This window comes from Balaenoptera borealis (assembly GCF_965194805.1).
Source record: "Balaenoptera borealis genome assembly, chromosome: 15".
Lineage (NCBI taxonomy): Eukaryota > Metazoa > Chordata > Mammalia > Artiodactyla > Balaenopteridae > Balaenoptera > Balaenoptera borealis.
The window spans coordinates 25,527,003-25,551,298 of NC_138871.1; the positions used below are offsets into that span (position 1 = coordinate 25,527,003).

The 24,296-nt window shown below is 37.1% G+C and overlaps 2 protein-coding genes across 2 annotated transcripts in view; both read right to left on the reverse strand.

The window, feature by feature from the left end:
- The window catches only part of LOC309611944 (uncharacterized protein), a 371,966-nt gene that overhangs the window by 229,065 nt on the left and 118,605 nt on the right, over positions 1-24,296 (reverse strand). The gene's annotated exons all lie outside the window — the stretch shown is intronic.
- LOC309611946 (RNA/RNP complex-1-interacting phosphatase-like) overlaps positions 1-24,296 on the reverse strand; it is a 136,873-nt gene that overhangs the window by 19,502 nt on the left and 93,075 nt on the right. Inside the window, exons 2-3 of the mRNA XM_082357023.1 lie at positions 2,967-6,608; positions 384-516 (exon numbers count right to left, since the gene is read on the reverse strand). Of these exons, the coding sequence (XP_082213149.1) occupies positions 384-516; positions 2,967-3,208 (375 nt within the window). The 5' untranslated portion in view covers positions 3,209-6,608. The remainder of the gene's footprint in view (positions 1-383; positions 517-2,966; positions 6,609-24,296) is intronic.

Here is a 24,296-nt window from a genome sequence, read left to right on the forward strand (position 1 = left end):
CTTTTACCGTGATGCTTAAACATGCTCAGGCAACTGCTTAAAATAAGTGCTCAAGACATAATGGCCATACCTTTCTTTCCTTTTAGGCTACTACTATTCTTACTAAAAGTTTACTTCATTTTAAAAATATAGAACATGGAAGCTTACAGAATTTCTTAAGCATATCTAGAACCTACTGCCAAATACTATAGTTCAATTCATATCTTTAATCTCATTTTGAAACAGCAATTAGAAATGTATATTTAAGGAAACCACTAGCTTCCCTTTTTGAATCCATGAAAGAAGGCAAGGATTCACCTTAGCATAAGATGATAACTACTGAATTACTATGAATTATTACAGTATCAGAAAGAAGGTCATTTTCAATTACCGGTTCCATTTACCTCTGGCTTATAAGAGCGGCGAGTATATGTTAAGTCAATAATCAGCCCAAGTTCTTCATTCTGGTCTTGGATTTTGTTAAAAAAGATCCAAGGGGGAAAAACATTCTTCTGAAGCAAGATTCTTTTCAAAACTCTGTCAGAGAGAATAAAATAAGAAAGAACATGTGTTTAAAATCCTTTATGATATTATCCATTTATTCAAACCCTGTGATGCTAACATATGAGATTCAAAGTAAAGTTTCCTCCTTTGGAATTTACAAGCGATATTCCAATCCTTTCTTCCAGAGAGATTAGACGGAAGAAAATAAGCTCACTTCTATTTATTTCTATGTTTGTTTATTTCATGTTGGTCTCCTAAAGAGACTGTAAACTCCCAGAAGGCAGGGACCACATCAATTTTGCCTACCACTGTATTGCCAGCTCCAAGCAGAGTGCCTGTAAATAGACACATAAATAAATACTTCTTGAATATCTACATATATGAAGGATGGCTTTCACTGCTAAATATTCTTTTATGTATTTGGCTTATTTATGTACTCTGTTCCATTGATCTGTTTGGTTATTCAACTGCCAGCAACACACTTTTTTTTTTTAAATTAGTAGACTAGTTTTAGAGCAGTTTTAGATTAACAGCAAAACTGAGCAAAAAGTACACAGTTCCCACTTATACCCTCTCTCCTTCATCCCACACAGCCTTCCCCACTATCAACATGCCATACCAGTGTGCTTCATTTGTGAGAATTCATGAACCAACACTGACACATTATTATCAATCAAAGTCCATAGTTTATTGCATTCATGGTACAAGTAACTGACTATTTCTTTATTTCTAGTACAGTCATCCCCAAACATCTACATACTGAGATATATATTACTTTCTTACAAATTACTTTATTCTTTATTTATAGTTAGGGCATTACATTGTTTTGTGTTTTTTTGTTTTGTTTTGTTTTAAATTAAGTACAAAAGTAGGTTGTATTTATCTATGAATTCCATTTCTGGATAGTAAAGGAAGATTTAAAAAGTATTTGCTATATAAAGGGAAAATGGAGTACGACGGGTTTGAGAGCCAGGGCTCTATATGGTGAATTCAGATTTCTGGAAGAATACAGTATTAACTTTCGCTTACCTGTATTAAAGGAACTTTGAAAGCAATGAAACGAGTCCCAGGCATCCGCTGTCCAACTGGGAGATAGTCTTTCCACCTATTAATATCTTTTTTGTTAGGCAAATTTTATGTTAGGCTGTCTCCCTGCATAGGATGAAGGCGCCGTGAAAATGGAAATCATATCCCTCTATAGTAGGTCCCTCTTCTTTCTGCTTTGCATTTTGCTGCTCCACTTATTCAACCCCACCTAGTAATAACCTATACTTCCCTTGTTCCTGTTTTCCCATCATGAAAACAGATAAAAGGCAGCCAAACAACGCAAAGGTCTCAACAAATAAGGGATATCCAAAACCAGAGATGGCCAGAACTTCTGTATCCCTGATAAAACCTAGCCCGGTGTTGAATACTAAGGTATCCTTAATACATGCGTGTTGACTGAAATAGTTTAAACTCAATTCTTCCACTTCACAGTTTATTTTTAGTCCTCATACAAAACCTGATAATAAAATTCCTTAATGCTAGGAATCACAGTGAAAAATAATATCTGAACTGACTTCTGTCACATGAGTTAGAACTAAGGTTAATTCAGTGTATCTGAAGCATAGAAAGTGAGGGCAAAAGTGGCACAAGATGGGGCTAGAGAAGCAGAGAGGATTCTAGACCACGCAGAGTCTTAAAGGCCAACAGTGTGTTTTCTATTCTCAAAACAATGTTTGTGAGCTATGTTTATGAGCAATGTTCCAACTTGCTTTTAAGGTGTCTTGTGTGAAAAATGGATTGGAAGGAAACAAGATATATGGACACTAGTTAGGACCTAATCGCAACAGACAGGCAAGTTCAGGATTAGGATGTTGGGGAAGAGCTGACAGATTCCAAATAAATTCTGGAGATAAACTGAAGCGGGTTTAATAGTGTATGAGATGGAGGAAAGGAAGGTCTTAGGGAATTAAAGGGTTTACTGCACACAAGAGCAAAGTCTCAAAATTAATCATTTGAACGTACAGAGGTAGATCTCTCAAATGACACCAGTTAGGAAGCAACAGTACGCCCTTTAGAATTCCTAGAGACAACACAAATCAACTGTTTCGATGGAAAATTCGGCGAGACCAGTGCGTTTTTTCACTCAAACTTAGTTCCAGTTCCTATTACTCACATTTTCTGTGCCAAAACAACACAGCTTGAGGAATTGAAGGGGATTCCATTTTGGTAATTAAGGAGTGTCCCCAACACTGACAGTCGCATCTTAAAAAGCACTCCCTCTGCATTCTACCCGAGGAGCAATGGCCAGAGCTTCCCTTTGAAAACGATGGGGAGAAATCTGAACATCACACACTGTCCCTTTCAGCTACTGTGAACTGAGCCGCGAGATGACCAATACCCCCTGGCACAGCGCGGACCGGCCAGCGCGCGAGGGCAACAGGGACAGGAGACAGCACAAGAGACGAAGCCCAGGCCCAGGGGCCAAGGTGTATTACCTTTCCGGGTTGTGCTTTCCGCCCTTCCTCTTGGCCGACGAACGTCCGGAAAAGCCGCGACCCTGACCCCAGCGCCCGCGGCCATGCTGCCACTGGCTCATGTGACCCCCAACCTGCCGCCCACCCAACGCCAAGAGTGCCAAAGTCGCCAACCCGGCGCCCCCGGTGCCAGCACAAGGCCCCGAACCACAGGCGCCTAGGCACGAGCCCACGCAGCTCGCGGACCTCCTTCTACTGCGCATGCGCCACCGCCCGTCCACATGACGTCATCACGCCGGCCGACTCAGACGCTTGATTAGTAAGGAGGACTCTCATGCCTGCAATTCCCTCCTTAGCTGAAGGTGGCTAGCAGAGGTCCATTAGTTCGTGGGTGTAACCTTCAGGATTCCAGTAGTACAGGACACGGAAAGTTGTCCCACTCTCCCAGTTTCTTGTGTGGTTCTTTCAGATATTTCCCAAGTGCTTACATTCACACTTACTGTATCTTGTATGGAAGTATTTGTACCTAATGGATATCCTGTATTTTATAGAAGAGCAGCATACTATATACATAGTCTACAATCTGTCTTGGATAGTGATTTTCCCAGTCAATTTTTGTGTACATCCATTCTATGCTCTTTAATAGCTGCGTAACATTACATAATTTACATGACCAGTCCAATATTGATGCACTTTTAGTTGTTTTCAATTTGGGGGTTTTTTGTTTGTTTTTTGTTTTTCTCCTCTGTTACAGATAGGCTGCAATGTGAACCTCTTTATACACGTATAGAGCTATATATAAATTTCTAGACATAGAATTTCTGGAATGAAAGAGATGCAAACTTAAAATATTGAAAGATTTTCAATCAATCTAATCTGCCTAATCAACCTTCACAAATATTCTGTCAACTTATCCTCCACTCACAGTGACACATTTATTGGGTTTCTATTATGTGCCTGGTATCATGCTGGAGCTTGACTGTATGTATTTACATTTTAGACAATACCAAAAAATGCCTGAGAGAGATAAGAGTGGAGCTCAAGTATAACATTTCCTCACAGTATCAGGCATAGGGATCTGTATCTGTTAGAAAAACTATGAATCCTGCCACAAGTGGACAGCAAAGAACAGCATGTCCTACAGTAGGTCTGAGGGTATAATAGCATACTAAATTCCATTGTTATTTATACTAACAAATGTTTTTTGTTAGTTTTACTTTTTAGTTTCTAATTTCTGAAAGTAGCTTACATACATATACACTGTTAGTAATCTTCACAACCATTTGAGCTGGGTAAACTGAGTCAGGAAGGTCAGAATTTTTGAATGAATGAATGAGTAAAAAGATCACTAGCTTTAATGTATCTGGGACAGTCATAGTCTAACCAAGTTTAAATCCACAAGCATTTATTTACAATTCTGAAAACTTCCACATAATTAAAAATGGGACAATATTAGTAAATCACTATTTGGATAAAGAAAAGATACAAGTTAGCACAACATAGTTTACAAACTTAAATTAGGCATATTCAATTTGGTGCTAAATCATAAAATACTCTTTTGCAATTTATGAAAAATATCCAATAGGCATGGAATGGCCAAAAAGTACAAATGATACAGATATCTATAGACATGACAGTGTACAAATGGTGACATAAATCTACCAGAAACTAGAAAATCTATGTTGGTCTTATAGTTCCAGCTGGCTAAAAGATACAGGCTTTGGGTGGGAACACAAAAAAATCCAGACCTGGCCATAACAGGGTTTCCAGAAAGTATGGCAACTAGCAAAGAGTAGGCCTCTGGATGGGAGTGGGTCCAACATGAGCTAAAACAATGCCTTAATGGGTATGTAGTATGCTGGGATGGAAAATATAGGAGCAAGGGATATTTGGAGAATCAGATAGCTAAGCATTTGACACTAACAAAATCTACCAGTATCTGATAGGGCCTCAGGTACCATGCAAGGGTTTCAGGGATTCCAGTATTGAATTAAATCAAAATGTGACAATGGGAAGAATTAAGGAGAGCCTCAGGGGTAGAGGAACTGGGTATGTTACAGCAAGACATGTCTCAGTTAACCTGATGGGTTCAAAATGCAGGAAGTGGGTATACGGGACAAGACAATAGCCTAACTATAAGAATAAAGGTTGAGGTCAGGGTAGGGCTTGATGTTCCTAAGTGTTGAAATAGAGCTCTTTAGTTTCTTCCTCCTACATGTAAGATACTTCTAGAGGTTAAGATGATACTGAGCCTGCAAGCTAAAGTTAAATGGCTGGAACTAGGGAGAGAAAATAAGTTACATAGGCTCGGAACCAGGAAAAGCCTAACTAAGGGTTTACCTAAATAGAATTGAATGTTGGAACTGAATATTTTAATACGTAAACATTTTACTGATGCCAAAATTTGTCTTACCACACTTCCCCCAATCTCACACCACCCACCCTAACCTGCAGTAGCTATGGGTCCCTTGATTTCCATGGAAATACAGAGAAAAGAGACACTGATCTGGCTTGCAGGTATTTAGGAAGTTGTTAGCCTCACATCACATACTAGTATCATGTAAGTAGGCCGTCTGAAGTATGAAGCTTAGGGGAAAAACCTTGAAGGAAACTTAAAAGCTTAAGCCACACCTCTATACTACAACACCTTTCACAATTTCTTCTCAGATGAGCATCATCCCCATCAGTGAAAAAACTCATATCTCATGATAGGAAAAACAGGCCTAAAAATTAAATGTGTGTCTTTGGAGGTTCCATCTAGGCGATATCTTCCTGGTACCGGAAAAGTCCCCAGGAAGATCAATCTTTGCACCCCTGAAAGCTTACCACCAAGGAAAATGACTAGGTCCATAGATTTCCTCCCTCAAACCAGCTTACTTCACACATAAATCATTAGCAACTCAGCCCTTACTCACATTATCGCAGTCACAAGAGTGGTTAGGGAGAAAAGCACTAACCAGGGGAACTAAAACAGAGGCAATCCAGGCCAAGTTGGGCTGATGGCAGATATCTGCTCCTTAGGCTTGGGTGCATAATGCGACTCACCACAATGCCTTTTTCACAGACCCTTTTTAAAGTTTCTCCACAAAATCCAACAGCTCAAGTTAATTCATGATGCTTCAAGGTAAACAATCGTCAAGAGAAAAACATGCAATATGTCTTACAATGTTGGATTCCTTACAAATAGGACAAGGAAATAACCATGTAGAGAAAACCAGAGCATTTTAAAACATCTGTATTCTACAAGCATACCAGTGAATGCTATAATTAAGGTAATATGACATAAAACAAAATGAAAAATATATGTAAGACTGTTCTCTTTAGTGTACAGAATTCATGGCAGTTGCTGCACTATCTAGCTACTTAAATATATCTAAATGTATAACTGTCTGTTCTGGTAATACAAAATGAGGCCCAAGTGTGTCAACTTGTTTCCCACAGAAACCAAAAAATCTACATGAATCTCTTTTCTCCTGTGCCCTTTCACCTTACCTGCTCCCAATTCTCCACGAATGTCCTCTTCTTTCTGTAATTATTCTCCCCTTCATTTTGCTTGGCCTTGCACCCAAGCATGCAAGACAGAGAACCCTAGAGGTCCAAAATTCTAGAGTGGCTGTTTGCAAGGGGGAGGAGATTACAGTAACTGCCACACTGTATATACTTCTGTGCAAAGAAAAAGGGACAGTATGCAGAATGTCTCTCACATATAAAAAGAGCTGGATGACAGGATACCTGTGTGGCCCAAGGAACTAGAGGTAGCAAATTATCGGCAAAAGAATTGCATCCAAAGGCTGGAAAAGGAAAGGTTTGCAACCAGCTCTGTCTCCTAGCTCTCTGGTATTTGCTTCCAATGGGCTGAGTCTATTTTGTGAAGCATCAAGCACTGAAAAGAAGACTCCTGCTGCTGGAAGTTGACAGGAAGTAACATCCATGAGGGGAAGAATGCAAGATCAAGGCTTATCCTAGAAACAATGCCTATAATAAAAAAAAAAAAATAGAAAGAGGAAGAGAAATGTAACTCCCTCTTGTTTTCCACAATGGTTGCACCATTGTATATTCCCACCAACACGACACAAGGGTCTCAGTTTCTCCACATCTTCACCATTTTTTATATTCTCTCTCTTTTTTTTTTTTTGTTTTTGATAGCAGCCATCCTGATGAGTGTGAGGTGATGTCTCATTGTAGTTTTTTTTTAATTGTTTCTACAGTAGGTCCTTGTTGGTTATCTATTTTATTTTATTAATTTATTTTTAAAATATTTATTTATTTGGCTACACTGGGTCTTAGTAGCAGCATGCAGAATCCTTTATTTGTAGCTTGTGAACTCTTAGTTGAGGCATGTGGGATCTAGTTCCCTCAGCAGGGATTGAACCTGGGCCCCCTGCATTGGCAGCACAGAGTCTTAACCACTGGACCACCAGGGAAGACCCTCATTGTAGTTTTGATTTGCATTTTTCTAATGATTAGAGATGTTGAGCATCTTTTCATGTGCTTATTGGCCATTCATATATGTTTGGAGAAATGGCTCTGCAAGTTCTTTGCCCATTTGATAATTGGCTAATTGGGTGTTTTGTTCTGTTTTTGTTTTCGCGTTTGGGTTCTTTATATATTACGGATATTAATCCCATATCAGATATGTGATTTGCAAATATTTTCCCCCATTCTGTGGGTTGCCTCTTTACACTTCTGTTTTTTTAATTGGGGTGTAGTTGCTTTACAATGTTGTGTTAGTTTCTGCTGTACGGTGAAGTGAATCAGCTATATGTATACATATATCCCCTCTTTTTTGGATTTCCTTCCCAGTTAGGTCACCACAGAGCACTGAGTAGAGTTCCCTGTGCTATACAGCAGGTTTCCTTTTTACTCTGTTGATGGTGTCTTCTGATATACAGAATTTTAAAATTTTCATGAAGTCCAGTTTGTCTGTTGTTTCTTTTGTTGCTTGTGCCTTTGGTATCATATCCAGGAAATCATTGCCAAATCTACTGTTGTGCAACTTTTGCTCTGAGTTTTCTTCTAAGAGTTTTATAATTTTAGGTCTTAACATTTAAATCTTTGGTCCATTTAGAGTTGAGTTTTGTATATGTTGCTAGGTGAGAGTGTAACTTCCTTCTTTCACATGTGGATATCCAGTTTTTCAAGCAACATTTGTTGAAAAGACTATCCTTTTCCCATTGAATGGTCTTGATACCATTGCTGAAAATCATTTGACCATGTATGTGAGAGTTTTTTCCTGGGGTCTCTTTGCTCTAGCTGGGACTTCCAATAATGTGTTGAAGAGAAGTGGCAAGAGTGGGCATTCTTGCCTTGTTCCTGGTCTTAGAGGAAAAGCTTTCAGTTTTACACTGTTGAGTGTGGTGTGAGTTAGTTGTGGGCCCTCATAAATGGCCTTTATTATATTGATTAGTTTCTTTCCATTCCTGATTTGTTGAGTGCTTTTTCATGAAAGGGTGTTGAGTATTGTCAGCTGCTTTTTCTGTATCAGTCAAGATAATCGTGTGGTTTTGTCCTTCATTCTGTTAATGTGAAGTATTATATTGGTTGATTTTTATGTGTTGAATCATCCTTACATTCCATGGTTAAATCCCACTTGATCATGGTGTATACATACTTCTTTTAATGTGTTGTGAATTCTGTGTGCTAGTATTTTGTTGAGGATGATCAAAGCCATCTGGTCCTTGGCTTTTCTGTGTTGGCAGGTTTTTGATTACTGATTGAATCTCCTTGCTAGTTATATGTTTGTTCAGATTTTCTATTTTTTCATGATTCAGTCTTGGTAGGTTGTGTCTTTCTCAGAATTTATGTTTGTCTTCTTGGCTATCCAATTGGTTGGTATACAGTTGTTCATAGTATTTATTCTCTTATAATCCTTATTTCTGTGGCATTGGTTGTAATAGTCCCTCTTTCATTTCTGATTTTATTATTTGAGTCTTCTTTTTAGTCAGTCTGGGTCCTTAGTTAGTCTGGCTAAGAGGTTGTCAATTTTGTTGATCTTCTGAAAAAAAACACTTTTAGTTTCATGATTTTTTTTTTCCTGCTGACTATTTCATTTATCTGTGCTCTAATCTTTATTATTTCCTTCCTTCTGCCTGCTTTAGGTTTAGTTCTTCTTTTAGTTCCTTGAGGTAAAAGTTAGATTGTTTACTTGAGATCTTGCCTTTTTTAATATATGCATTTACGGCTATAAACTTCCTTCTTAGTACTTCTTTCACTGCGTCCATAAGTTTTTTGGCATTTTGCGTTTTCATTTGTGTCCAGGTATTTTCTAATTTCCTTTGTGACTTCTTGTTTGACCCATTGGTTTTGTAAGAGTGTAGTGTTTAATTTCCACATATTGTAAAATTTTCAGTTTTTCTTGTGCTATTTGTTTCTAGTTTCATTCCATTGTGATTGGAAAAGATACTGTGTATTATGGTTTCAGTCTTCTTGAATTTATTTAGACTTGCTTTGTGGCTAGACATGTGTTCTATCCTGAAGAATGTTGCATGTGTACTTGAGAAAATGTGTTGTGCTGTTTTTGGGTGGAGTGTTCTGTATATATATCTGTTATGTCTGATTGGTCTATAGTGTTGTTCAATTTCTGAATTTCTTTATTCTTCTGTATGGTTGTTCTGTTCATTATTGAAAGTGGGTGTTGAAGCCTCTTAATATTATTATGTTGCTGTGTATTTCTCCCTTCAATTCTTTCAACATCTGCCTCATTAATTTAGGAGCTCTGAGGTTTGGTGCATAAATACTTATAAATATTCTTGGTGAATTGATCCCTTTTTTAAAAAATAAAATTTATTTATTTATTTGTTTATTTATGGCTGCATTGGGTCTTCGTTGCTTTGTGTGGGTTTTCTCTAGTTGCGGGTTTCTCATTGCAGTTGCTTCTGTTGTTACAGAGCACGGGCTCTAGGCACGTGGGCTTCAGTAGTTGTGGTATGTGGGCTTCAGTAGTTGTGGCTCGTAGGCTCTAGAGCGCAGGCTCAGTAGTTGTGGCTCATGGGCTTAGTTGCTCCGTAGCATGTGGGATCTTCCCAGATCAGGGCTCGAACCTGTGTCCCCTGCATTGGCAGGCAGATTCTTAACCACTGTGCCACCAGGGAAGCCCTGAATTGACCCTTTTATCATTATGTGATGTACTTCTTTGTCTCTTGTAACGGTTTTTGACTTAAAGTCTATTTTGTCTGAAATTAATATAGCCACTCCTGTGCTCTTTTGGTTACTATTTGCATGAAATCTCTTTTTTCATCCTTTTACTTGGAATCGATATGTATCCTTACATCTAAAATGTTTCTTTGATGGACAACATGTAGTTGGAAGACCACTAAAGACCACTAATTTTTTAAAAATATTTATTTATTTATTTTGGCTGCACTGGATCTTAGTTGTGGCACACAGGATTTTCGTTGTGGCACGTGGGGTCTTTAGTTGTGGCATGCATGCGGGATCTATATCCCCGACCAGGGATCGAACCTGGGCTCCCTGCTTTGGGAGCACAGAGTCTTAGCCACTGGGCCACCAGGGAAGACCCAGACTGCTAACTTTTAATATTAAAAAATGACTCAAGGAAAGAATCTGAAACTGTTTATTTATACCAAAAGACATTTAATCTCAGATCAGAGAGTTGCTGATGACACCTGCTTAGTTTTGAAGAATTCATCTTAAGAATTCTCTTTCAAGTATTTGGGTTATACCACTATCCAGAGGCAAGTGTGGGAAAACTGATCAAACATATGGGAATTATTAGAAAATAATTTCCTTAATGAAGTCTATAAACCATCAAGGAGGTAATAAAAGTCAGTTCTGGGAAATGTATTTTTTAATAAGAATTTTTCATATTTAATTTTAACTTTTGGGGTTTTTTTTTTAGCTGATAAAAGTGAGAGAGAGAGACAGAGTTCTTTTTTCTCACACGTTGGGTTAGTTGTCAAAGTGCTGGTGTCTTAATATTGTATCATTAGTGTTCTACAAATATCCTAATGAATCAAACTCTCTTTTTGTAAGCTAATGGCAATCGGCTATTTTCAAAGGCAACACCCTGTGCTCTACACCCAGCATTATTTAGTTGCAGTGAATAGCCATTTTGAACATTCATTTTGGCATTCTTTCCTCGAGGGCTCAAATAAGGCTAACTGTGCCAAAACGTTGGCTGTATTGTTATTTATTTAGGGATTTCAAATTGCCAAAATGAATATGCAAAATTCCTTTCTTTGCTTTTTATTCTTTATCCCTTAAAAAATGCCATTGAAGCAAGGTGGGTGTGCCCCCATGGTGTTCTACCTTTTGAGAAAAACCTCTTGGAAGAGTTGATACCATAGAAATCTCTTTATATGGTTGAGTAATATTCCATTGTATATAAATGCCACATCTTCTTTATCCATTCATCCGATGATGGACACTTAGGTTGCTTCCATGTCCTGGCTATTGTAAATAGAGCTGCAATGAACATTTTGGTACATGACTCTTTTTGAATTATGGTTTTCTCAGGATATATGCCCAGTAGTGGGATTGCTGGGTCATATGGTTGTTCTATTTTTAGTTTTTTAAGGAACCTCCATACTGTTCTCCATAGTGGCTGTACCAATTTACATTCCCACCAACAGTGCAAGAGTGTTCCCTTTTCTCCACACCCTCTCCAGCATTTATTGTTTCTAGATTTTTTGATCATGGCCATTCTGACTGGTGTGAGATGATATCTCATTGTAGTTTCTTTTTTGTTTGTTTGTTTGTTTGTTTTTTCTCATTGTAGTTTTGATTTGCATTTCTCTAATGATTAATGATGTTGAGCATTCTTTCATGTGTTTGTTGGCAGTCTGTATATCTTCTTTGGAGAGATATCTATTTAGGTCTTCTGCCCATTTTTGGATTGGGCTGTTTGTTTTTTTTTTTTTGTTATTGAGCTGCATGAGCTGCTTGTAAATTTTGGAGATTAATCCTTTGTCAGTTGCTTCATTTGCAAATATTTTCCCCCATTCTGAGGGTTGTCTTTTGTTCTTGTTTATGGTTTCCTTTGCTGTGCAAAAGCTTTTAAGTTTCATTAGGTCCCATTTGTTTATTTTTGCTTTTATTTCCATTTCTCTAGTAGCTGAGTCAAAAAGGATCTTGCCGTGATTTATGTCATACAGTGTTCTGCCTATGTTTTCCTCTAAGAGTTTGAGTTATTTGTAGTGAGGTGGATGGAGTGAGAGTGTGTCATACAGAGTGAAGTAAGTCAGAAAGAGAAAAACAAATACAGTATGCTAACACATATATATGGAATCTAAGGAAAAAAAAAAAAAAGGTCATGAAGAACCTAGTGGTAAGACGGGAATAAAGACACAGACCTACTAGAGAATGGACTTGAGAATATGGGGAGGGGGAAGGGTAAGATGTGACAAAGTGAGAGAGTGGCATGGACATATATACACTACCAAATGTAAAATAGATAACTAGTGGGAAGCAGCCGCATAGCACAGAGAGATCAGCTCGGTGCTTTGTGACCACCTAGAGGGGTGGGATAGGGAGGGTGGGAGGGAGGGAGATACAAGAGGGAAGAGATATGGGAACATATGTATATGTATAGCTGATTCACTTTGTTATAAAGCAGAAACTAACACACCATTTTAAAGCAATTATACTCCAATAAAGATGTTAAAAAAAAAGAAATCTCTTTAGTAATTGAATAGATTTTAAGTTAAGCTTGCCTTTCTATGATCAAAAGCACATTGTTGTAAGCGCTCTGTAAAAATGTTTTGTTAGTGTAGTAACTTTTAATTCTGGGGGAAAAAAATCTTATGACCTTGAGTTTCCTTCAGAGGCTCTTTCACATTTGTGGTTGTGTTAGCATTCATCTTTTCTTGACTCATAACTGCCTGTTTTACTTTTAATAACCTCTTCTTTTTTTATGGACATTGTGTCTTTTTAAAAAGTCTCTTTAAGGGTCTGAGATATTCTCATTTTAAAGTCTTTTGAAAGTATAGTTTGTAATCTCATTTTTAGCAGGAGTGTTATTTTGTTTTGTCTTTTGGTGCATCCTTCTCTACCTGGTGTTTTTTTGGTTGTCTCTGACTTGCCCTTTGTGGCTCCTTCTTTATAAGGAAGGTTTATATTGGAAGCTTTGGGTTCTTACTCTCCAGGAATATTGGGGAAAATCTCAATAACCAGTCCCTGAACCAGCAGGTGACTTGACTGAGGTCACTTTTGTTTGATTACCTCTGATCTTTTCCATGTGCATTGCTTCAGCCTTGGGCAGTAGTCACAGCTTTTATTGCCTTCTTTCACAGATGAGAGAGCCCTGCTTCAACTCCTGATTTCACAAAATGACCCAACTTTGTCCCCACTTTCCATGCTATAAGATGATTTTAATTCCTATTATTAGAGTTAATTTCTTAGGTGTCTCAAATAGTAAAATTGTAAAATAGATAACTTGCTTGTTTCTGCTTGCTTCTTTTACTGCTACAACTATAGGAGGTTAAAGAACTGCTGTGGTTTGTTGGAATATGTTGAGTCCTTACTGGGTAACCTTAAATCCCTGTTTCTTTATTTTTAAGTGAAGATAATTTGGACAGTGGTTGTGAAGCCCAAATGTTACTATATTTGTGAAAGGGCTTTATAAACGGAGAAACATAATCTAAATGTTAGACTTTATTATTGTTTAGTCATAAGGATTGTGTTATTATTCTATTTAAATCTTTTGATTTTCAGGTTGTTCCATTGACCTGTTATGTATGGCAACAGCCATTATATAAAAACAATGGTGGAACACAGATTCCTGATACTACTGTGGTCTCTTTGGAAAAAACAGCTCAGTGGGGTTCTGGAGATGATCAGGTATGTCTTGTGTAACTGGCAAACTATCTTTTGGTAAGCAGCATGAGAAATTCTAATTTAGCTATGAAGAATGGAAAGAGGCGAATTACGTTAATATTCCATTTTTCTAATAGATCTTTGGCAGCCTTAATTATGTAGAACAGCAGTTTACTTTTTTTTTTGGTCTCAGGACTCCTTCACATTCTTCAAAAGTATTTTAAAGAGCTTTTGTTTATAAGGGTTATCTGTATCAATATTTAGCTTACAAAAAAATTAAAACATTTTAAAAATATTTATTTAAAAATATCAAACCCATTACATATTTACATAAAAATATATTTAAAAATGAAAAATGGCTATTTTCCAAAACAAAAAATAAATTAGTTGAAAGAGTGGCATTGTTTTATAGTTTTGCATATCTCTTTAATGTCAGGCTTACTAGAAGACAGTTGGTGTATTAGGCAGGGTTCTCCAGAAAAATAGAACCAATAGGAAACATACATATACATACGTAAATAGGTATATATATATATATATATATATATATATATATATATATATATATATATATATATATGTATGTAAAATAAGGAATTGGTTCATGTGATTATGGAGGCTGAGAATTCCCAAGATCTGTAACCTGGGGATCCAGGAGAGCTGATAGTATAGTTCCAGTCTGAACCTGAAGGCCCGAGAACCAGGAGCTGACTGATGGTGTGTGTTCTAGCCCAAGCCTAGAGGTCCGAGGACCAGGGGAGCTGATGGTGTAAGTTCCACTCCAGGTCCAAGTCCGAAGCAGAAAACTGATGTCCCAGCTTGAAGACCATCAGGCAGAGAGAGAGAATTATCTTTTGCCCAGCCTTTTGTTCTATTCAGGCCTTTAATGGGTTGGATGAGGCCTGTCCACCTTAAGAAGGGCAGTCTCCTTTACTAAGTCTGTGGAACCGATGTTAATCTCATCCAGACACACCGTCACAGACACCCAGATGTTTAACCAAATATCTGGACACCCTATGGCACAGCCAAGTTGACACATAAAGTTAACCATCATAACTGAATTCTCAGATCTGCTTCTGCATTTAGTCCATTGGGATATATTGTTTTGGTTGAATTATGTGAAGAAAATCTGACCTTACATAGGTATGTAGTTAGAAAAGGAAGGCCCACTTAACTTCCCTGAAAGCGTGTCAGTGAGCCCCAGGGATCTTTGGACCACACTTTGGGAACCACTGACCTAGAACATAGTAATAAACTTAGAAGAAATGGAAAAAATTGTGAGCAGACAGGAAAAAGCCTCATATATGTTTGTTGGAGAAAAAAATGCATCCTTACTCATAATGATTAAATATTTAAGGTTGATTATCTAATAACTTGGGTATCAGATTTCTTCTAGTACCTTCAATTTCCCCTAAATTGCATTTATTATCCATTAAATGCAAGGTATGGAGGAAGGAGATTTACTGTCGCCAAGTGAAAAGGGTTAAGAGAAACCCTGACCAGAAAAAGCACGGTACTCTGTGACCATTAAATGGAAGGGGGATTGTTATGGGTTGAATTGTGTCCCCCAAAATGATGTGTTGAAGTCCCAATCTGCAATACCTCAGAATGTGACCTTACTTGGAAATATAGTGATGGCAGATAGAACTATTTAAGTTAAGAAGAGATCATACTGGATTTAGGGTGGGCCCTTAATCCAATATGACTGGTGTCCTTGTAAGAGAGGGACACACAGGAAAAGGCCTGCCATGTGAAGACAGAGGCAGAGATGGAGTTATGCTGCCATAAGCCAAGAAATGCCTGGGGCTGCGAGAAGGAGGAAGAGGTAAGAAGGATCCTCCCCTAGAGGCTTTGGATGGAGCAGGGCCCTGCCAACACCTTGATTTCAGACTTTTAGCCTCCAGAACTGTGAGAGAATACATTTCTGTTGTTTTAAGCCCTCCGCTTTGTGTAAGTTCATTATGGCAGCTTTAGGAAACGAATACAGAGGTATATTCCTAAATAGTTTAATATTCTCTGAGGGCATGTTTATGGTAGAGCACAGTCCAAAAATGGATATCTTCCCTTTTTTCGGTCCTTGTTTTATAAAATATAAACCATGGATAGATCCTGCAGCTCTTCATTTCTGCCTTTATGCCTGGGTTCCTCAGGAGAACTGGAGGATTATACCACTTCGTAATTCTCTCCCCTCTTTTCTCCTTCTGGTTATTCTGCTCATTCATCCTTGTTGCTGTCATACAAGTTAACTTTTTTTTATTCATTGAAAACTATAGCTCTTGCTACACTGTCTTCTTTTAGTTTCTTTCACTTCAGCTTACATTACCCATCCAGTGTCTGAAACTCTTGGATCTTTGATCTAATGTGCAGAGATATTTTTCCTTCACTCCTCCCAACCTTCTCCTATCCTTACTTACCCCGTGGTCACAGTCTAAACCTTATCAGCTCCAGCAACTTGAGTACAAATGTCTCATCCTTTCTTCCCTCCAGCTACTGCCCCATTTAATATTTCTGCTCCCTGTTAAGTGAAATTTTCAAGAGTTTTTGGTCTCTATTTTCTGATATCTTATCCTCATTTTTTAAAAAGTCAGGTTTATTGAGGTATAATTTAAATACAGCAAAATTAACTCTTTTAGGTGAACAGTTTGATGAGCTTTGACAAATACATACAGTTATATAACTAGTACACATTTAATTGCCATCACCCCCAAAAAGTTTCCTTGTGCCCCTTTGTAGTCAGTCATCGCCCCCATGCTTAGTCCCTGGCAACCGCTAATCTCATTTCTGTCTCTATAGTTTTGCCTTTCAGAATTGCAGGGTGTAGATTTTTAAAAAATTAATTAATTAATTTATTTTTGGCTGCATTGGGTCTTTGTTGTTGCATGCGGGCTTTCTCTAGTTGTGGCAAGTGGGGGCTACTCTTCTATGCGGTGCTCGAGCTTCTGCTTGTGGTGGCTTCTCTTGTTGTAGAGCACGGGCTGTAGTCGTGCGGGTTTCAGTAGTTGTGGCACGCGGGCTCAGTAGTTGTGGCTCACGGGCTCTAGAGCGCAGGCTCGGTAGTTGTGGTGCATGGGCTTTGTTGCTCTGTGACATGTGGGATATTCCCGGACCAGAGCTCAAACCCGTGCCCACTGAAGTGGCAGGCGGATTCTTAACCACTGCACCACCAGGGAAGTCCCATGTGTAGATTTTTGAATCTGGCTTCTTTCACTTGGCACATGCTTTTAAGGTTCATCCATGTTGTTGAATAAATCAGTAGCTCTTTAAAATTTATTTCTAAGTAGTATTCCACTTATGTACAGGTTTTTAGGTAGACAGCTGGTTTCATTTCTCTTGGGTAAATACCTAGGAATGGGATTGCTGGCTGATACGGTAACTGTACATTTAACATTATAAGAAAGTGCCAAAGTGTTTTCCGAAGTGCCTGTACTATTTTGCATTCCCCACAATGTATAGGTGTTCTAGTTGTTTTGCATCCTTGCCAGCTCTTGGTATTGTCAGGATTTTTTTGTTTTTGTTTTAAAATTTTTAATCATTTTAGGTATGTTGTGGTGTCTCAGTGTGGTTTTAATATGCATTTTCCTAACGATAATGTGCATCTTTTTGTGTGCTTATTTGCCATCCATGTTTTTTCTTTAGTGAAGGGGTTGGTTTAAATCTCTTCGCCATTTTTTATGGGTGATTTGTTCCATTTGTTGAGTTTTGAGAGTTCTTTATATATTCTAGATGTAAGTCCTTTATGTGTTTTGCAAATATTTTCTCCCAGTCTATGGTTTTTCTTTGAATTGTCCTATTTGTTTTTTGAAGAGTAGAAGTTTTAATTTTGATGAAGTTGAAGTTGGTTTATTGATTTTTTTTTTTTATGGTTTTTACTTCTTATGTCTAACCTGGTAAATTTTGACCTAATCCTAGATCACAAAGATTTTCTCCTATATTTTTTTCTAGAACAGGGTTTCTCAGCCTTGGTGCTTTTGATATTTGGGCTAGATAATTCTTTATTTTACAGGACTGTCCTGTGTATTGTAAGATGTTTAGCAGCACCCTTGGCCTCTTTCCACTAGATATCAGTAATACTGCCACATGTTGGTAAACATCAAAAATATCTCCAAACATTGTCAAATGTATCATGGTTGAGGGGAGAGGAGGGTGTCAAAATCTTGTCCAGTTGAGAACGAGTTTTTGAAGTTTTATAGTTTTAAGTTTCACATTTATATCTAAATCTGTTTTGAGTTGGTTTTTGATTATGGTGTGAAGTAGGGGTCCAGCTTCATTTTCTTACATACGAATATCTAATTGTTATTCCAACACCATTTGCTGAAAATACTCCCTTTTCCCTTGGCATCTTTGTGTGGGTCTATTTCTGGACTCTCTATTCCATTGATTTATATCTGTATCATCATGTTAATACTGTGCTCTTAATTACTGTACTGTCCTGAAATCAGATAGTGTGAGTTCTCCCACTTTGTTTTTCTTTTTAAAAATGGTTTCGTTTATGCTAGATTCTTTGAATTTCCATGTAAATTTTAGAGTCAGTTTGTCAATTTCTATTTAAAAAGTCTGCTGGAATTTTGATTCAAATTGCCTTGAGTCTATAAATCAATTTGAAGGGAATTGACATCTTAACAATATTGAGTTCTCTAACCCACAGACACAACAGTTCTTACAGTTTTATTTAGATGGCTAATTTCTTCATCAGTGTTTTGTTGCCTTCAGTGTACCAAACTTAATACATGTTTGTATTAGACTTACTGAAATGTTAAGAAAATTTCAATTCCTACTGTTCAGCACAATTATATAGGAATATAATTGACTTTCTGTATTGACCTTGTAGCCTATGACCTTGCTAATCTCATTTACTAGTTCTAGTATAGTTCTTTTGTAGATTCTTTAGGACTTTTTAATGTATAGACAATCATATCCATTGTATTTTTTTTTTTCCTTTTTCCTTTTTGACATATATGCCTTATCTACTGGCTAGGATCTACTTATTCTTCTACTTGATCTTCTTGTGTTCTAACCTCACTTCTGTGAAAGCAAGTGTCACCAACAAATTTGTGTAGCTGAATACAGTAAGCACTTTTCTGTCCTCATCTTAGATGCAATAAATAGCATTTCATATTCTTAACCAATGCTTAACTTCTTAAAATTATTTCCTTTCTCGGCTTCTCCTGGTTTTCTTTCTAATCCTCTGACTATTCTTTCTCAGTTTCCTTTGCTGCTTTATCGTCCCCTGTTAAACCTTAAAATCAGAGGTTGCAAGCTGTGGACCTGCATATGGCTCAAATGTGGTTTGCAGGAAAAAAATATTGGGGGGCACAGTGTTCTAAAAATTTTTAAACAGAATACTTTAAAGTGTGCATGCAGTGCATAGTTGGCCACAGGTCCCATTACTCTCTAATATCAGGCAGGTTTACTCATTTTTTTTACCTCCCTGTACCTATACACATTTGAGTTTTTAACTTCTGCTTGAAATGTTGGAATGTTTTGGTTCTCATCTAGATCTAGGGCTTTAAATATGCCTGTGTACTTAAAAATCCCAAGTTTGTATCTCCAACCTTTACTTCTCTCTCAAAATTTGTTTGTATTTATTCTGTTGTTTATTTTTTATCCCTCTTCACATCTGTCAAAAAATACTTAGAGATTTGAGGCCCTTTTTATATGGGTTAAAAAGGTATAACACTCAGAATCATAGCAACAAAATAAGCAGAAAGAAAAGACTGGTCAACAGATTTTTTAAAATTTTATTTTATGAGGGGAAATTATAAGAGCATGTTTACATGGAGAGAGGAATGACTCATTAGAAAGGGAAAATGCATGAAGGAAAATGGGAGAATCACATACAGGAAAGAAATCATTGAAAAAAAATGGAATGGGATGGGAAACTCTTTGATAGGTAGTAAGACTTTTTTTAAGTCACAAGATGAAAATCTGGGTTAGGTAATGGGGTTGTAGATCTTGTGCTAGGAAGATAAGGAAGGTCCATCTCCTGTTCTTCACTTACTAAAGTAGGAAATGAGGTCATCAGTTGAAAAATGAGGAAGGAGGGTTCAGTAGTTCTGAGGAGAGAAAGTATAAAGTAATCTTTTTAGCCAATCAACTTACCCGGAAAATAGAGTAGAATTTCCAGGCAGGGCTGAGTGCCCTTGAGGTTTAATGTCATTAGTCTAAAGGAAAACCAGTGTAGGTGTGTGCTTTCTTCGGCAGTGTGCTGCTGCTTGGATTAAGACAAGCAGAAGGTTCAACCAGAACTGAGCTTTTGCCAGGCAAATAGGATAGTGGGGGAAAAGGGTAAGAAAGAAGAGATGCTTGCAAGGTAGTGATTATAAGGATGATTATGAACTCTCAGAGTGGTAAAGAGGGAAATACAGGTAAGAAAGGAATTATGAAAAGTGTAAATGTGACAGGATAGTTGTCTTCATAAGGTTACAAAATTATTGCAGTTGAGGAGCTAGAGTTAAGTAAGTGATCTGTGGAGGTCAAAGGATGGGCAGGAGAACACAGGGATACGTCTCTCATCAGTAGTGAGGAATAAAGGAATGAGGAAAGGTTTGAGCCTATGGAATGAAGCTCAAACCCTGGTCAAAGGGGCTAAGAGATGAGTTGGGGACCCGAGATTTTGCTGTAGTGAGAGTCACAAGATGACTGGAATTCCCTTGCTTTAAAACCCATTCATTTGACCCACTATCCCCTATTGAATAGAGTGCTCTCAAAAGAAAAAAATTAAAATAATCATTCTCGTATTCCTTTTATTTTCAAGTAATAAAAATGTAAAAAACATGTTTCCAGTAACAATGTTCGATGTTAAGGATTTGACTAATTTATCTGACATAGATGGGATTGATATATTTTGGAATGTCAAAGGTCTATAATCCCATAAGCCATAGATGAGTAGTGTTAATATTTTAGAATATTCACTCCAATATTTTTCTCTGTATCTAATTATATACTGATATTAGGTAGTGGATAGTTGTGTATCTTTTTTTTTTTAATTTACTGTAAGAGCATTTGGTTGGTGAATTTTAAATACTGGAAATAATCCTTTAAAGAAAAAAGTCTTGTTGAAATTGTGAAATCTTTCTAAATTGTAGTACAACATATTTTTATGGGTGGGTCATTTGGGAATGAAAAAAATATATATTCTCTTAAAAAAATTTGAGTTGGTTAAGGAAGAAGAGTAATAGACTACAAAATAATGAAAATCAGTACATTATATACCTAAGCATGTTGATTGCCATCAATATAATGTCTCATCTTTTTATTTAAACAAATAAATGTAAATCAAATGAATTCATTATTTAACAAAAAATTTTATATAAATAATGAAAAACTGCAAGTAGAGGAAACATGGCAAAGAGAAAAACAGAAATAATTAAGTTAGAAAACAGAATTGTTAAATTCAAGACAAAATATATACATTCCTAGTAAATCCAGTCAAGAAAAAAAAAAAACCTTAATTAAATAGACTTAACACAAACCTATCAAAGCTTAGAGAGTTGGATTAGAGCTAGGAAGAAATCAAGAATGTTATGATAGTACCAGCTATCAAAAAGGTTTCTGGATCTAATGGATTCACTGATGAAATCTTTTATATTTTTAAGGAAAATCAAATTTCCTTGTGTTAAAAAAATATAGAACAAGGTTAGAAAACAAAAGAAGCATTCTACAATACTGATTAATCTTATGAGTGAAAATGTTAAAGACTGTGCTAGCAAATATGATTAAGGTCTAATCTACCACTACCAAGTAAGAAATGTGAAGTTTTTGCAATATGATGAAATTTATTGCAGTATTTTATCAGATGTAATCAGGGACAAAAATATACTATAATGTAGTTTGATCAAATTTAGTGCTCATTCCTAATCAAATTAATTTAAAATGAAAATAAAAGAATACTTTAATAGCATGATAGGACGAATATTCTTTTTTTTTTTAAAGAAGTGTCTTTTTGTTTGTTTGTTTGTTTTTTATTTATTTTATTTGTGGGTCTTCGTTTCTGTGCGAGGGCTTTCTCTAGTTGCGGCGAGCGGGGGCCGCTCTTCATTGCGGTGCGCGGGCCTCTCACTATCGCGGCCTCTCTTGTTGCAGAGCACAGGCTCCAGACGCGCAGGCTCAGCAGTTGTGGCTCAGGGGCCCAGCCGCTCCACGGCATGTGGGATCTTCCCAGACCAGGGCTCGAACCCGTGTCCCCTGCATTGGTAGTAAGATTCTCAACCACTGTGCCACCAGGGAAGCCCCGAATATTCTTCATTATTAACTAATACTAAATTTAAAAAGAAAATGTGTTTAAAAACTGCTTACCATTAGTATTTAACTCAACATTATTTCAACATTGCTACCTAGTGTGGTCTGTGGATTGGTGCCAGGCCATGAATTGCTCGTTACTGTCAAGAGATAAGTACAAGAATTAAGAAGAAGTGTTTAGAAGCTTTTATAGCAATTTGATGTTTTTTAGAACTAGAAATCAGATACTTAGACTTGTGTTTTGTATTTTGGGCTTATATGTCTTTTCAATTTCATTTTCCTAGTTATTTTCACTAGCTTTAAAAATTAGTTTATTATTTTTCTTTACTTGTTACCTGTTAATTTTTATTAGTATTTTAATAAAATGTTAGTCTGTAATGAATTGGAAGTAGGAAAAACTGATAAAATGTCACTCTGTAATGAATTGGAAGTAGGAAAAACTGATTGAAGTAGATACTTTGAAAAATATTTTCATCAAATTTCATCAAATTTGATGTTAGCTGTAGATTTTTATTAGATGCATTGTATGAGATTAAGGATGCCCTCTTATATTCTTTTTTTTTTTTTTAATCATCTTTATTGGAGTACAATTGCTTTACAATGGTGTGTTAGTTTCTGCTTTATAACAAAGTGAATCAGTTATACATATACATATGTTCCCATATCTCTTCCGTCTTGCATTTCCCTCCCTCCCACCCTCCCTATCCCACCCCTCTAGGTGGTCACAAAGCACCGAGCTGATCTCCCTGTGCTATGCGGCTGCTTCCCACTAGCTATCTATTTTACATTTGGTAGTGTATATATGTCCATGCCACTCTCTCACCCTGTCACATCTCACCCCACCCCCTCCCCATATCCTCAAGTCCATTCTCTAGTAGGTCTGTGTCTTTATTCCCGTCTTGCCACTAGGTCCTTCATAACCTTTTTTTTCTTTCCTTAGATTCCATATATATGTGTTAGCATACTGTACTTGTTTTTCTGTTTCTGAACTTACTTCACTCTGTATGACAGACTCTAACTCCATCCACCTCATTACAAATACTTCCATTTCATTTCTTTTTATGGCTGAGTAATATTCCATTGTATATATGTGCCACATCTTCTTTATCCATTCATCCGATGATGGACATTTAGGTTGCTTCCATGTCCTGGCTATTGGAAATAGAGCTGCAATGAACATTTTGGTACATGACTCTTTTTGAATTATGGTTTTCTCAGGGTATATGCCCAGTAGAGGGATTGCTGGGTCGTATGGTAGTTCTATTGGTAGTTTTTTAAGGAACCTCCATACTGTTCTCCATAGTGGCTGTATCAATTTACATTCCCACCAACAATGCAAAAGGGTTCCCTTTTCTCCACACCCTCTCCAGCATTTATTGTTTTTAGATTTTTTGATGATGGCCATTCTGACCGGTGTGAGATGATATCTCATTGTAGTTTTGATTTGCATTTCTCTAATGATTAATGATGTCGAGCATTCTTTCATGTGTCTGTTGGCAATCAGTATATCTTCTTTGGAGAAATGTCTATTTAGATCTTCTGCCCATTTTTGGATTGGGTTGTTTGTTTTTTGTTATTGAGCTGCATGAGCTGCTTGTAAATCTTGGAGATTAATCCTTTTTCAGTTACTTCATTTGCAAATATTTTCTCCCATTCTAAGGGTTGTCTTTTGGTCTTATTTATGGTTTCCTTTGCTGTGCAAAAGCTTTTAAGGTTCATTAGGTCCCATTTGTTTATTTGTGTTTTTATTTCCATTTCTCTAGGAGCTGGGTCAAAAAGGATCTTGCTGTGATTTATGTCATAGAGTGTTCTGCCTATGTTTTCCTCTAAGAGTTTGATAGTGTCTGGCCTTACACTTAGGTCTTTAATCCATTTTGAGTTTATTTTTGTGCATGGTGTCAGGGAGTGTTCTAATTTCATACTTTTACATGTACCTGTCCAATTTTCCCAGCACCACTTATTGAAGAGGCTGTCTTTTCTCCACTGTATATGCTTGCCTCCTTTATCAAAGATAAGGTGACCATATGTGCGTGGGTTTATCTCTGGGCTTTCTATCCTGTTCCACTGATCTATATTTCTGTTTTTGTGCCAGTACCAAACTGTCTTGATTACTGTAGCTTTGTAATATAGTCTGAAGTCAGGGAGCCTGATTCCCCCAGCTCCATTTTTCGTTCTCAAGATTGCTTTGGCTATTCGGGGTCTTTTGTGTCTCCATACAAATTGTGAAATTTTTTGTTCTAGTTCTGTGAAAAATGCCAGTGGTAGTTTGATAGGGATTGCCTTGAATCTGTAGATTGCTTTGGGTAGTAGAGTCATTTTCACAATGTTGATTCTTCCAAT